The 15187-nt window shown below is 37.7% G+C and overlaps 2 protein-coding genes across 2 annotated transcripts; one reads left to right on the top strand and one right to left on the bottom strand.

The window, feature by feature from the left end:
• Window positions 1-3765: 3765 nt before the first annotated feature.
• Window positions 3766-6901, top strand: LOC133710128 (uncharacterized). Its single transcript, XM_062136123.1, has 3 exons — window positions 3766-3997; window positions 4362-4562; window positions 5339-6901. The coding sequence occupies exons 1-3, from the start codon at window positions 3823-3825 to the stop codon at window positions 6214-6216; spliced, it is 1254 nt and encodes a 417-aa protein (XP_061992107.1). The 5' UTR covers window positions 3766-3822; the 3' UTR covers window positions 6217-6901.
• An 867-nt stretch (window positions 6902-7768) lies between these two features.
• LOC133712045 (uncharacterized) lies at window positions 7769-13319 on the bottom strand. The gene is made up of 11 exons (XM_062138124.1): window positions 13008-13319; window positions 12589-12696; window positions 12349-12503; window positions 12141-12234; window positions 10122-10192; window positions 9934-10040; window positions 9612-9733; window positions 9337-9425; window positions 8905-8967; window positions 8319-8423; window positions 7769-8200 (listed from the first exon to the last, which is right to left on the bottom strand). The coding sequence occupies exons 1-11, from the start codon at window positions 13165-13167 to the stop codon at window positions 8090-8092; spliced, it is 1185 nt and encodes a 394-aa protein (XP_061994108.1). The 5' UTR covers window positions 13168-13319; the 3' UTR covers window positions 7769-8089.
• Between the last annotated feature and the right edge of the window lie 1868 nt (window positions 13320-15187).

Raw genomic sequence — 15187 nt, 5'->3', positions numbered from 1 at the left:
AGATGATGGTACCCTCACTTTGACTTCAAGATTAATTAAAGTCGATCAATTGCATTTGTTAGCTGCTTTTGAAGTCAAAGTGAGGTACCATCATCTCAAAATTCTGTGCAGCTTGTCTTGAAAACCAAGGAAAAATAATGGCTCGACATAGAACTTCATTGATAACCTAACCTTTAGTGATGTAGAAAAGTTAACTTGTTGGATCGATTATCAACGATTTGCTGCTTACCTTGGATTTTCTCCAATGTCTCGTTTTGCTTGAATTTTTCTGTGCTCAATCAGCAAGTCCAATAGTGTCATTCAGTATCAGAAGTTAAAGTCATGCCAAGATACTAAGATACATTCCTCATGGCTGTTTCAGAAAAGAGAAGGATTTTCTCCATGGATATGTGAGAGCTCGAACAACAGTCATGGTATACCTGCAACAACTAGAGTCAAGACTATCTTTATCACCTTAATGTCTGCAGCTACTTTCCTTTGTTTGATTATCAGAGAATCCAAGAAATCTTGTTCAAAGCCTCTTAATCCATTCCTCCTCTTGGAAATAAATTGGCGATGCCTGAATAAATGGAACAGCAGATACTATGCCAGTATGGTTTCTGGAAGAAAAATTGTGTACATTGTTTTAGGATAGTGCTTACTTTTGTCATGTGACTATGTGAGTAAATTAACGTCAAGTTATACACTTGCTTTCAGGGAGGTATATGACAGGGATTTTAAATGAAAAGGATGCAAAGGAGAGGTTGAGTTAATAATTGGTTTGAAATGTCTCCTATTCTTTAGCGCAGCGGAAGCGTGGTGGGCCCATAACCCACAGGTCCCAGGATCAAAACCTGGCTCTAATACCATGTTAGCTTTAGCATAAGAAATATATAGAGACGTAGAGAGAATTGAAGAAGCAACGAACTGGTATTAAGTATTTTTGCAACTTGTTACAGAAATAGGAGTTGTTGCAGCTATTTATACCTGTAGCTAGAGATGTAGTACAGCTGTAAAAAAGTCTCCTAACTAACAAATAAAACTATACTAAATTTTTACTATTTTACTAATAATTATCCTTAACACCAAGCTCATTATCATGTTGCCAATCACTTTGGTAATGATCCACAGGAACAAATACAAGACTAGTAAGTTGTTTCTGCGAATAGTACTTGAAAAAAAAATTGTTTCTTTGACTTGGTAACCAAAACTAAATCTGGAGAAGCCTCTTCCAGAACCATGCAAGCCACTGTTCTGATGTTTCAATTTTATGAGAGTACTTCTCTGGCTGTAACCTTAATCATATATAGTTCTTATTTTGTATTTTCAGGTTTAAGCTTAAATAGAGCATCGGTCAACTTTGCTCAGGGAACTAGATGCCCCATAAGACAACCAAAATGAACAACGTACAGCTCCAATTTAAGGCTTCTTTCACCTAGCATTACAACCATATACACCCTCATCAGGCGCATCTAATTTTGAAGAGCCTTTTGAGGTCAATAGCCTTAATTATTTGGTTCTGGAGACAAAGTGTCATACCCTCAATCTCTACATTCTGGGCAGCTTGTCTTGCAAACCAAGGAAAAGTAATCCTTCTACAAAGTTTCACTAGGCTGAATCCCTCGGCAGCTTGTCCCAGATAATCCTATTTTAGTAAAGGGAATGCAGAGGTGGGGTTTGACTTCCTAAAAATGATCCTAGCTACGAGCAGATGAATAATTCACATTGCCTGTAGCATCTTTGGACATGAAAACCCTTGCAAGACTAAATTTGGCCAACTTAACAGCCATGAAAAAGGATCTTGGATTAGCAAATTTAGCTGTTAACTTTGATATAGAAGCATATCCTCTCTATGTATACTTTTTTTTTTTTCCTAATGTTTGCATGATTATAAGCACCACATCCTTCTACAATCAATGTGATTAAGGTGTGCAACATTGATATTTGTCTTTACCTCGCCATTAGTTTTGTCATAATATAAGTCGGCACATTAATTATAAAGTATCTGATCTCGCGAGGTAGATAAAAGTTGTCATGCATCTCTCTGATTGCATAAGAATACTTCTTTGGCTTTGACCTCAAGCATTGTTCTTATTTTGTATGCTCAATCTGTCAGTTTAATCAGCTCAGGCTTTCAGATTCTGCTCAGGGAACTAGATGCCCGATAAGATACCCAAAATAAAAAACAGATCCAATTTAAATTGAGGATTTTTTTAGCTTGTTGGTAGGTGGTAATTTGTAACATGGTGTTGGTAGTGATTCTGGGAATGAATTGCTAGCTAGATTATGTACAGAGTATGATAATGGTACATTGATAATTATTTTATATCTATATGGAGTGCCATCTTTGAAAGTAATGCAGAAATGCATCTAATGTTGCAAACCATTACAACAACATAGCTGCTATTTACATTTTCAATTATGTACATGTTACCACTTCCTTTCAAGGCTTGAGCCAAAGAGTCGCCGGCATTATCCTTTGGTTCTTCTGCATTGCTTCCTATTTGTTTGTGGTCCCATTGATTGTTAATCAAAAGCCACAGTAGGAATGGGTGGGGGTGATGATGTTGACAAAACCCAGAAAACCAGTCCTGTTAATTAACGAATTTACATATTATATGTCACAATTCACAGCAGCAAAAAGGGCTTTTCATGAACTATATGAATAGTGAAATCTACAATGCAATAAACCTACGATCCCAACAAGTAGTTACTGAATATATTCTATGCAGCTATATACATGCATCACCATGCAATTTGTGGTTTCTCTCACGAGACATGATGCTTAAGCTTAACCTGAAATTATGTGCATCTGTTACCACTTGGTTCAAGCTCATGTGAAGTGTGTAAAATTTCTCATCTTCATGTTTAATAATTTAGATTTCATCGACATGTCAAAAGATGCTCTGGTGCTTATCCTTCAATGCCTTTTCTGTTAATCACCAGCCCTGATGGCATACTGTTATTCTTTCACAATAGTTGTGATATTTGTGACGCTAATGTTATCACCATGGTTACTGGAAACCGCTTGTGTTATGGTGTTATCCCAATCCATCCTCAATGATACAATTATCAGATCACTGTGAATAAGTCCGAAGCATTAAAAGAATTTATTGGTTTTATACTTTTATATGGTAGTGGCGATGTAGTGGAATACTCAGTGAGGGCTTCCATGGTTCTCTTTCTCCTAGCTAATACTGTAATTTAAAGTTTTATTGAAGTTTTGGCTCAAGCTAATAACAGTACTGTTGCTGCTATCAAACCTTTGAAGTGAAGTCCTTGGTTAATCTCCTTCTCTCCTCTGACTTTGTTAGAGTTAATATTGACCGATCGATCTAGAATCACTCCCGGTTGGCATACTGCAGCTCGATCAGGGATAGTCTGATATTTCCATGGTAAAGTTTTGCTGCAAATCTTTATGCTACATAAGATAGTGATAGGTTCAAAACCTAAACCCTAAACAAAAGTATTTATGACTTTTACTATATAAGTAATAATAAATTAATAACTAATATTATATCCATGCGACGCATGTTATTGGTGAGTGGAGGAAAACCCTAGAAGGGGGAGTGAAGGATGTTGACATTTGTGTGCCTTATCAAACTAGGATTAGTTCTATGATTGTAATAGGAGAGAAGGTTCTAGAATTCCTAGTTTTATTCGGAATAGTTTTCCTTGTTTCATTAGAACATGCACTTTGTAATCCCTATATATAGGGCTCCTATTCTCAATAATGGAACACACAATTCTCTCATCAATCTCTCTCAATTCTCTCATTCTTAAACACAAAGGAGATTTTTCAAAAAAAAAAAAAATCTGCGAGACCAAGACGGTGACAAAGCCATGATCCGCATGAAACCTGGGAAGCTGAAACCAAAAGTGCTGGTCCGTGATCCGTTAAAGAATTGGGAGGAAAAATGGGTAACGACGGTGGAGAACCCGGAAAAACCAGGACAAATCATATGGGTGAAATACATGGAAGGGCTGTCGGAGGGCGATTTAGATGTACCTCCGTTGAGTAAGCTTTTGATTTTTTTCTTTTTTTTTCTTTTTTGATAAATATTTAGTAGAGTTATCGTAGTTTTGTTTCGTGTTGAAGAAATATATTTTATTGTTGTGTTATTTGTGGCTTCATCGATCTGGTTATCTCATCATCGATCTGTTGAAGAAATATATGTTATTGTTGTGTTATTTGTGGCTTCATCGATCTCATCAAACAATATTCTGGTCAATTTTGTCTCTTGAAATTCATGAGAGTTTTTAAGTAGGTGGCATGCCTTTGTTATTGGAACGAATTAAGCTATAGTTGAATTGTATTTTTATTTTTGAATAAAAATGGTTAGTGGCACTTTTATTAATTCATGTGTCTGGTAATCAAACAGGTGAGAAGTTCAAAGAAACGAGAAAAGCCGCTGATCGGTTCCTTTCAACTCGTGGGACCAAAACCGACCAGTGGATGTGTGGGGTTTGTTATCAGTGGGATGACCACTGGCCTCCAACGTGCCCATACACGGATGATCCTACACGACCACGACCCCACTCCAAAACAGCAAAACTCATACAGTCTAAGATGCAGGCTCAAGGTATGCTTTTGAACTTTGTTTAGGTTGGTTATGAAGATATGTTTTGCTTGTACGTGTTTCTTTAGTACGACAACTTAATTCTGTACAGTACACACCTTTTTGTTTTTATTTTGGATTACAAGTTCGATTTGAAAATTTCTACATAGCCCATGCATCATCCTGCACAAACCAGATAATTGACAAACTTCTACAAAGGCCTTGCATCATCCTGCATAAACTAAAATGACTTGGCTAGAGGAATAGTGAACTTCAGATACTGAATATTTCTTTCCACTATCATATGTATAACTGTAGCAAGCTAGTTGAATTCTGACTACTGTGTGGTCCTCGCGATTCTCCTGCATCCCCAAACACCACTATTTGAGATTGTCTCTGGATTTTGGTTTGCCCAGAGGTTATACGTTTGTTATAGAGTTAGGTTAAGAGAAGAGGCATAACAATTTATGGCTACTCTTATTTTTTTTTTCTTTTTGCTTTTTTGTGGTCTCATGACTGCTACCTTCTTAGAGGTCAAGTTGAGTACTTCTCCAGCAAACTCATTTTTGGACTGTGCATGGTGATGCTTAGAATAATATTCAGTAACTATTTGTTGATGGGATCGTAAGTTTATTGCATCCGCAAATTTGCTGTTCATATAGTTCATCAAAGCCATTTTTGCTGTTGTGACATTGTCTGTAAATTTCCTACAGTACTGGTTTTCTAGTTTTTTGTAAACTACACCACCCCAATACATTCTGACTGTGCTTTTGTTTAACAATGGGACCACAAACAAACAGGTAGCAATGCAGAAGAACCAAAGGATAATGCTGCAGACTGTTTGGCTCAAGCCTCGAAAAAAAGTGGTAACGTGTATAGCCATTGGCAATGTAGGATTTGTGGTAAGATAGATGACCACTGGCCTCCAATGTGCCCGTACAAGTGTATCTATCCCGAATTTGCTGAATACAGTGATAGCGCGTCTGCTACTGGCAAGAGTACAGTCCAAATGCCTGAAAGCTTTACCAAAGGAGGTGATGTTATGTTTTGTGGGATTTGTGGTGCGAGAGACCACATCCCTAAAATATGCTACTTCAGGCGTTTTGTCAAATTATTCACTGGTACACCTCCACCTGTCAAGACTATTGATGTTCGTCCAAGCTCACCAGAAAGGAAATTCACTTGGTCGACGGACTTCCTTGTTGTGCCAGAGCAGTTTTTACGTACGTACCAATGGGTGAAGCCTAGCGGTGAAGTGGATGAGGAATTCTTTGCTTCCCCGGCGGAGATGGTTGAATATATCATGCAGACAAACAGGAAGAATAAACCAACAGGTCGTATGGATGAAAAACCAGTGGTTATTGGAGGTGCGTTTACTTCTCCACGGCATCCTCTTGAGTACTGTAGGATTTGTTGCAAGTACATTGACCACTCATATTTAACTTGTCCGTACCTGGAATATGTCCCACCTGGTGCACCTGTTGGCCCTGGCTGTCTAGTAGTTTGTAGTCTGTGTGGTTCCGAGAAATGTGACGAATGTCGGGCCCAACGTGTTGCTTCCGTGTCTTGTCTGAAGTGTGGTACTAAGTTTGACCACCTCGCGAGAGATTGCCCACTCAAGAACAGCTGCCCACCTTTCTTCTCCAATCTTGGTCCCATCCCATTTCAAACATCATGACTTTATACCTCAGCTGATCCCCACCATGGCTCTCTCCCTCCCCTCTTATAACAACACCAACGCCTTGTTCTTCAGACTAAGCTTGAATTCAGTCAACTTCCCAAAGCTCATTACAACAAAGGCGGCGTCGTCTTTGGGCGAGAGTGAAAGTGCTAATGGGATTGCAGAGGACTCTGTTTCTGAGCTTTTGGACGAGGACTTGTTAAGTACAGTTTCCGCCTTTTCGGGTGCTGAAGATGCCCAAGAAGTACTGAAGATATTTGATGAAATGGCAGAGAGAAAAAATGGAGGTGTAGTGAGTGTTTCTGATTGTTGTGCTATTATCTCTGCCGCCCTCAAAAGGAACAACCCTGAATTGGCTCTCTCTGTTTTTTACGAAATGCGGGCCAGTTTTGATCAAGGTAGTTGTTTGCTTTGGCTCTGAAGTGTTAGCAGTATGGTAACCTTGTGAACTGGGTATAGGTTCCCAGATAACAATCAATTAAACTAAAACTGGGTACTATTTATATTTTGTTGTTCTTGATAAGGAGACTGGTGTATAACAAGGAAGGTGCGCGCTATCAGATTATCAAAGAAGTGTCACTGCCAAAAAATGTAGAGAGTATCAAAAAAGTGATGGCCCCTTCTCTGTAGTTTGTGGTTTTGATTACTTGTTTACCAATTGTAGTAGAGGATTTGCTCTTCATCCTTGTATCTTTATCTCTCCTTTGTTGTTTTAGTCTTTAAGATATTTACTTTGTTTTATAAGTGTAGTGCTAGTAGAGGTCTCCCAAATGTTCCGATGGTACTTACTTCATAATTTGTTTTTTTCTTTTTTAGCAATTTATGATTCATGATTTTGCTGATAGAATTCTAAGAGGGATAAGAGAGACCAAGGATTTCCTCCCATATTAGGCACTTAAATGGCTTGTTTGAAGTCCAAAAACCAAGTTGATTTATTGTCTCACTCAAAATTCTAAAGTTCGTTAGAAGTCAGAAAACCAAGTTTGTGTCTGAATGTTTGATTTATACAAAGGCTTCATCTACAGCCGCTACAAACATTTTAAGGGTTTATGTCTCTTGCAAGTAAGAGTCTTCTTAAAAATGTTTGCAAACACTTGAATTTTCCAAGTTATATCAGTGGTAAACATAGCAAGTTTAGTTAAGAAGCCCCCCAACTATTGGAAGCACAACCATGCAAGTTATCATGCAAAAGCCATATATATAGCTTGAAAATTTAAGTTACTTGTACACACAGGATACGGTTTGGCAAGATGCAGTGCAAAGAATAATCAATTAGAAGATTTCTATTTGTTGGGTACATAGAGGCGAACAGGCCCAGAACAAGAAAAACACAATTACAACTCAGAAATTGCCTTACTAAAAATTGGTAACAATCGATAATACATAGTTTGTGAGGGATGCAAGTTATCCATACCTTGCAAGACAGCAAGAGGCAACGGTTACTTTCAACCAAAATGTGATGACAATGGTTAGAGTTAGAGGAGTCGGGGAGTCGGGTTGCAGTGGGATGGAAGAGAGAGTGAGTAAATTCATTTGCAGTTCTCTGATGTACTCAGAACTAAACCATAGTTAACCATGGTTGTCTAGATCCATATATTAGAAACAAGTATAACAATTTAATCAATCAACTCAAATAAATGAACTACATCAGGACAAAATTTAAAAAAGGCAGTAGGATTCTAGTCCAATGCATAACCGAGAGAACCAGAAGTGTCTTTCTAACGAAGGCATTTATTGAAGTGCTCATCAACCAAACACATGGTTATCTCTTTTATTTTTCTCTTCTCTAGGTCTGAACACCGGTTCTTCTTCTTTTACAAGATACGAACAACAGCTGAGCTACAAATTTTTAGTCAGACCGCCAAGGACTTCAACAGAGAATGCCTTCTTTGCTGGTTAGGTCCTCCATATTTACACTCACCTCTAATCCAGTCTTTGATAGCATCACTGGAATATCAGAGTTTAAAGATACAGCTAATGCCTAGACAATATTCCAAACAAGGAGAACCATGTAAGCTTAAATTCGCAGACAGACTATTGAACTAGCATACTATTCTTTTTCTTAACTGTAACTGCATATGAAAGACAAAATGGTATACCTTCCTATCCTCTTCTTTTTGGCGCTTGATAACCTCTAATGACCACTCACTAACCAACTTTTGAAGTTCAACCGCAATCTTGGACTTCTTTGCATCAGTTAAATTCTGGAATGGAAAAACCTCAATGCTCTCAGCAAATAAGAACAGATGAAGTGACATAATGTAATAGAAACAATAAGTTAGACTGTAGTTAACTAGTTACAACCCCAAGGCATTTTTGAAATGAAAAGATCCATTTTGAAGACTACCGATACAAACGAAAATAGAAAATAAAAGAAAAATAAAAACAAGGACATAAAAAGAAAAACAGGATAAACTATTATGCCTCTTTGCAAGAAGTAATGTTCTTATGTTTTGTATATCAACAGGGTGGACACAATTCCAATGTGGCCATCCATTTCTTCAGATATAATAAACAAAGGAGATTAAAGAAGGTTGCTTCATTCATTCAATAGAGAGAGATTTTGTCATGATTTTTTATGCGTAAACATATCTGCTACGACTCTTAGATTCTAAATTAGCTTCATAATGCAAATTATGCTCTGGACGGCATCATAATATAAAGTGATGAAAACAATAACTGAACCTGGTTTAGTAGTATTTGAATGACGGCGGCAGCTTCCTCAGGCTTATGCTCTAATAGTAAACCCTGCAAAGAGTTTTTTTTAATTTTTTTTTTTTAAAAGGAAAAGAACAGGAAAAAGAAAAAGGCAAGGGGTGAATTGATTGAAAATAATACCTCAATGAACCAAATTATCCCACAAAAAAGTAAATGTAACTATATACGATTCACTACCAATACACATGTCAATCCACTCACAACAGCGTGCACTTGAGATGCTAAGCAATTTAACCAGATGTACAAGACATGTCAAGTAACAGGAGTTATCTTGTACTTTGGAAAGTATAATTCTACATCTCCAGTCCATTGCTTAAGGACCCCATTTATAAGTCAGTTTGGTTTTAACAATGAGAATGGAAGATGGGAAGGAAAATGTAACTATAGATGATTTATTACCTTTGCACATGAAAATCCACTCACAACAGTGTGCTGCTTCTGAGACTCAGATCTCAACTTCTCAATTTCCCATAAGGATTCAACATCTCCTGCAAATGAGAAAATTGAAATGCTTTAACAAGACATTAGAAATCATCTTATGCGACTATCAATTTGAAAAAGGAAAAAAAAAAAAAAAAAAGGTAAGTGGTACTTGGTTCGCAGATGAGTGGATGACTAGAAAATGAACATTATATGATGCAACACATTCAAGAGATCTGAGAATTTGTAGAGACCTATTTTAGCAGCGAATTCCATCCAGACATCAAATGCAGATCTTCGTAGCTTTACTCCAGCCTCGACAAACCTCTTTGAGTACTTAGACATCAACTTCCAGTTATCAGTATTGTAACAAATGCTGCAAATGAAAATACAAATTAGAACCAAACAAAATGTGTGACATTTTTTATTATTCTAATGATTATCTTGTTTCTTTGCAATCAAACCGCTACAGAGACTATTGTTCCCGCATTCTGAGTTTATCTCACAAAAAATTGTAAAATTTCAAAAGTAAAAGCTTTACTGCCCAAGTCTTTGCTTATAAACATAGATAGATACCTGAAAACAATATCTGCTGTACCAGATTGCAAAGGTAAGTTATTCTCCTTCAAAAGTGTCATTACATCCATCATAAGTTTAACATCATTGTGCTCTTTAGCATATGTCTGCAGTCAATTTACAGCAAGTATTAGATAAATGAATCAGAAGACAACCCTCAATAGTAAAGAGCCAACTGTCATTAGTACCAGTAAATGGTGAGCAGATCCGATACTAGGGGTCAATCCATACACATTGTGTTTCCACAAGCCCTTCTTTCCTGGAACATCGGACATATTATATCTGATAATACCACATACAACTAGACTAAATAGCATTTCAGGGTATATAAAAAAAAGGGAAAATGCTCATTTACCCAATTTTAGCTTAAAATGTGCCCACTTGCCCGACTAAGAGTTTTTAAACCCCATTTACCCAAAACACTCTAAGGGATTATTTCCCCTTTACCCAATTAATTCTTTTTATTAATTTTTGGGACTTTTTTGCCCTCTCCTTCAATCTCTCTACTCTCAGTTTCTCTCTCTCTCTCTCTCTCCCCCTCACTCTCTCTCTCTCTCTCTCTCTCTCTCTCTCTCTCTCTCTCTCTCTCTCTCTCTCTCTCTCTCTCTCTCTCTCTCTCTCTCTCTCTCTCTCTCTCTCTCTCTCTCTCTCTCTCTCTCTCTCTCTCTCTCTCTCTCTCTCTCTCTCTCTCTCTCTCTCTCCAGAAGACGTCGGATCTCTCTCTCTCTCCCTCCCTCCATCCCTCCGGCAGGTCGCCCACGACGCCTGCTCTAGCCATCGCCGCGCCGAAACTCGTCGTCGTGCTCTCCGCTGCCAGGCTCAACGCCAAGCCGACGGTCCTCGTCGCTGAGAAGCTCGGCGAGGCCGGGGTTGACCTTCTGAAGGAATCGACGACGGACTGAAAATGGCTATCTGCTATTGTGCAGTCATAACCATAAAAGTTGTAACATTAGTGCCCCCCAGTAGACTTTGTATTGGGGGCCAATGATGACTGCTTTATTTATTGACGGACTGAAAACTGCTATTCCAAAGTAAATGTAGTGTTAAATTGCAGTAGTTGATAAATGAAAAAAATTGTGTTGTTTGTGTCAGTCTAGTGGGGGGCAGTAGACAAAATATTGACCCTCATAATGTGGGTTTTTAGACATTATCTGTTGTTTTGAGTGTGAATAACTTGTATAATCTGCGAAACATAGGAAGCGGTGTAATGTTTGATGGTCTATTGGGGGGCAGTAGACACATTAGTGCCACCCAATAATGTCTTTCTTAGGAGACAATAATCATCTCTTGTTGATTTGTTTGTGATAAAGTGCAATACACTGTGAATCCTTGAAACTGGTGCAAGTTTTAATGGTTTAGTGGGGGGCAGTAGACACATTACTGCCCCCAAATAATGTCTTCATACGAAGTCAGAACCCTTCACTTAACTGGTGCAAGTTTTAATGGTTTAGTGGGGGGCAGTAGACACATTACTGCCCCCAAATAATGTCTTCATACGAAGTCAGAACCCTTCACAAAACTGGGGCAAGTTTTAATGGTTTAGTGGGGGGCAGTAATAATGGTTTAGTGGGGGGCAGTAGACACATTACTGCCCCCAAATAATGTCTTCGTGTTAAGTTTAGGGTTTAGGGGCAGCGTTAGGGGCAGTAGACACATTGCCGATGAACTGCGAAGAGGACGTTGGAGTGGCTGGATCGCCGATCAATCGAACGGCGACGAGAACGTTGGATCGCCGACTGGAGCTTCATCGTCGTGTTCAGATTTGGACTGCATCTCCGGCGCGGCGATCAGAGAGAGAGAGACAGACCGGAGGTGGAGATCATGGGGAGGAGAGAGAGAGAGAGAGAGAGAGAGTGGAGGTGGAGATCGGGGGGAGAGAGAGAGAGTTTGGGAAGGAGAGAGAGACTGATAAGAGATGGATGGGTTTTAATTTAATTAACAGGGGCTAAAATGTCAATAGATGTAAGATTGGGTAAATGGGGTTAAAAAACTCTTGGTGGAGTAAGTGGGCATTTTTTGGGCTAAAAATGGGTAACTGGTCACAGCCCCTAAAAAAAAATTAAAAAAAATAATAAAAAAAAAGTCTAGAACTCCAAACACCTAGCCATTTACATGCATGGGTTTTCCTAAAGTCTATTTTGCATATTAACAGTGGGGAAAAAAAAAAAAAAAACTTCAGTCATAAACAGCATATTGGTATGGTGTACCAAAGTTGAGGGCCCCCACGCGAGCGCATGCCTTAGCAACCTCTTGGCAGAGATTGCAATTAAAATTTGAATGGATGCGTAGATTTGACAGTCTCTACAATTAAAACCAAAGCACACAGCTGTGAACATAAAAGCCTTAAAACTTCACTTAGAAGATGTGAATTGAAAAAGGATTACCCAATCAAAAGCTGTGAGATTAGTAACTTACAAATCGTCGCAGGTTCTGCAAGATGTCAAATAAAAGCTTAATATCATCCTGATTTTTGCAATTCTCAATCAAGGACCACAACCAAGCATTAGGGGGCATCGAGCGTTTAACATTCACAGATTCCAGCATTTTATCATACAGCTCCTTCACAGCCTCTGCACTTAACAAGCAGAGACATTACTTCCACACAAACATAAAACAAAAATGTTGTGGCAATTTACACCAATTCAAAGCTACAACCTGTGGGAATAGCTTCAACCGTACTCGCCTCAGATGAAAAGGCTGCCCTAAATGCCATCATCATCGAGTGTTGCTCCGTCGGTGAAAGACAACAACCTCGAGTAATGCCTACATAATTCAGCATCCTAGTGTTACGAAACGGTTCATTCAAATTTCAAATCATATAGAATCAGTAAGGTTCGTATCAAATTAGTTCAGGTTAAAACCTATTCAATTCTCAATTTCCGGAAACCTCAAAACATCAACAAACAAACAAACAAAGGTGAATTTCTTAGTCTAGTGTTTAATTCATTCGACAATCATTTCCTCACTGTCTGAGATTGCAACTTTCATAAATTACACTTACAAAATAGAGAGACCAGAAAAAGAATTTGAGACTTGGAAACGAAAACCTAGAATCTGAGCAATGGTGAGATTACCAGAGGGTTGGGGAGAGAGAGTGGTGAGCTTCCGCCATTGGAGACAAGCACGTGGAGCTTCTGCGAGGGGCGCGTCGGGAGCGACGAGTCGTTCGGAGAAGATGAAGATTGGAGACTTGAGGACTCTCGAGAGCCTGCGAGTGTTGGAGAGCACTTGCATGGCTTCGGGACGACCGAGTCGGAGGCCGGTTTTGGGGTCCGAGTCGACTCGGCGAGTTCTGTCTGTGGTTTTGGAAGAGAGAAAGCTAAAGCCCCGGTCTTCTGAAGGATCAGGGTTTAGAGAAGAGAGAGAGGGACGTGTTTATGCGCAACGCCAGTCCATGGTTTGTCCCTGTGGAGCTTCATGTTTTTTTTTTACCCTCTTTTGGTTAAGAAAAAGTCATTGCTCTGTTTTTTATCTAGTTATTTGAGAAAAACTTAAGTTACCCTAGTCCCCCGAACTTTAAGTCATTCGACACTTTGATATCTTAAGTTTGTAAACCATCACTTTAATACTTTAATTAACTTTTATCTTAATTAACCTTAATCAACGTGTACATGTCTAAGTTAAGTCAATTTGTCGCTACAAGGAGATGATAAGCCATCTAAGTGGAAGTTTCATTAGAACCATGGCACAGCTTCTCTATAATTTCTGTATAATAGGGAAGCAAAAGTCAAAGCTTTAGCATCTTTTTCTTTTCCAACTCCAACACATTCCCTATTTTATAGCAATCTCTAAAATCTTCATATTCTTCCTTAAAATTTTAGAGATTGCTGTAAATATAGAGAATTTGGTTTTCTCTTTCCTCACTTTCCCTAAAATAGGGATAGTTATAGGGAATCTGTTGGAGCAAAAGATACTCATTTTTCTCTACTTTTTTCACCTAAAGTAGAGAAAAATCCAAATATGGAGAACCTGTTGGAGTTGCTCTAAACCAACAATTATAGGGTGGCTCAAAGGTCTAATAAGGGTAAATTTTACGAGCGATGTGATTATTGTTTTGGATATTTGAAAAAGTAAGTCGGAGGTTTAAGTGGTCATATCACCAGTTATTTTGATGGAAAATTGTCCTATTATGATCGGTCATACCATTAGTAACTTTTCAAATATTGTGGTTTACATCAGGTGCGTCATGCCGTCATCAGATGCATTAATGCATCCAATCGTATCCTTGCTAGATCTTATTTTTGATGCCTCATGATATCTTGTTTTATTCTTGTATTTCTTAATTTTGATGTAGTTTCTTTATCTACCCATTGTGATCGTTTTTTTTTTTTTTTTTTTTTTTTTTTGAAAGGGTGATCATTCTTTTTTTTTTTTTTTTTTGAATAAAGGGTGATCATTCTTATTATTAATAGAATTATCATTTTTAATAAAAAAAAAGAGGAGAAATATTTTGGATGTATAAATAGAAGTACTCGATTAAAAAATTTAGTGCAACAAATGTGAAAAGAAAATTGAAATATCTGATTTCTTTGGTTTCAGGCTTTCAGCATAGAAATGTGTTTGATAATAATGTACTGAACATCATCTCACAAAATAAAAAATTTAAACTGTTAGGGATTAGAATACACTAAGTTTTAAACAAATATCGCACATGCGCTAAGATAATATTTGTATTTGTTATTCATTTGACATGATTAGCAGTTAGGTTTACGTTCGGTGTAGTAGATCTACATAAATTTCTTCTAGCATTAACGCTGTGTCTCTCTCGAGAAGTTTTAAATACACACCCCTAATTACTTAATACACATTCCTTACTCAATACACTTACCATTTAATTTCTCATTCTAATATTTTACTAAATACACAACCCAAATTACCCAAAATATCCTTAAACTAAAAAACCTTGAAATACTCTATTATTTAACTACATTAAGGCTACTATTTAATTTGATTGGTATATATAATTGACCATATTAATTACTTGTGTTAGTTATCGAGAAATCCATAAGGATTCATTATTGTTCCTTCAAATAGATGCTTAGAAATATGTTTTGTATTATTTGAGTTCTTATCCACCAAACACCCTTTTTTTTTTAAAAGACCAAACACCCTATTAATCAAGTATAAAATTTTGAGTCAAACATTCAACCAAAATTGTATCAATAGTTTCTCTACAATGGCGGAGCTATGAAGTTGTCATTGGATGGTCAAACAAATTAACAATTACAAAGTTTTATACTTGTGATGTTTTATA

Source organism: Rosa rugosa, chromosome 5 (assembly GCF_958449725.1).
Source record: "Rosa rugosa chromosome 5, drRosRugo1.1, whole genome shotgun sequence".
Classification (NCBI taxonomy): Eukaryota; Viridiplantae; Streptophyta; class Magnoliopsida; order Rosales; family Rosaceae; genus Rosa; species Rosa rugosa.
This window is presented reverse-complemented; position numbering and strand designations above follow the sequence as displayed.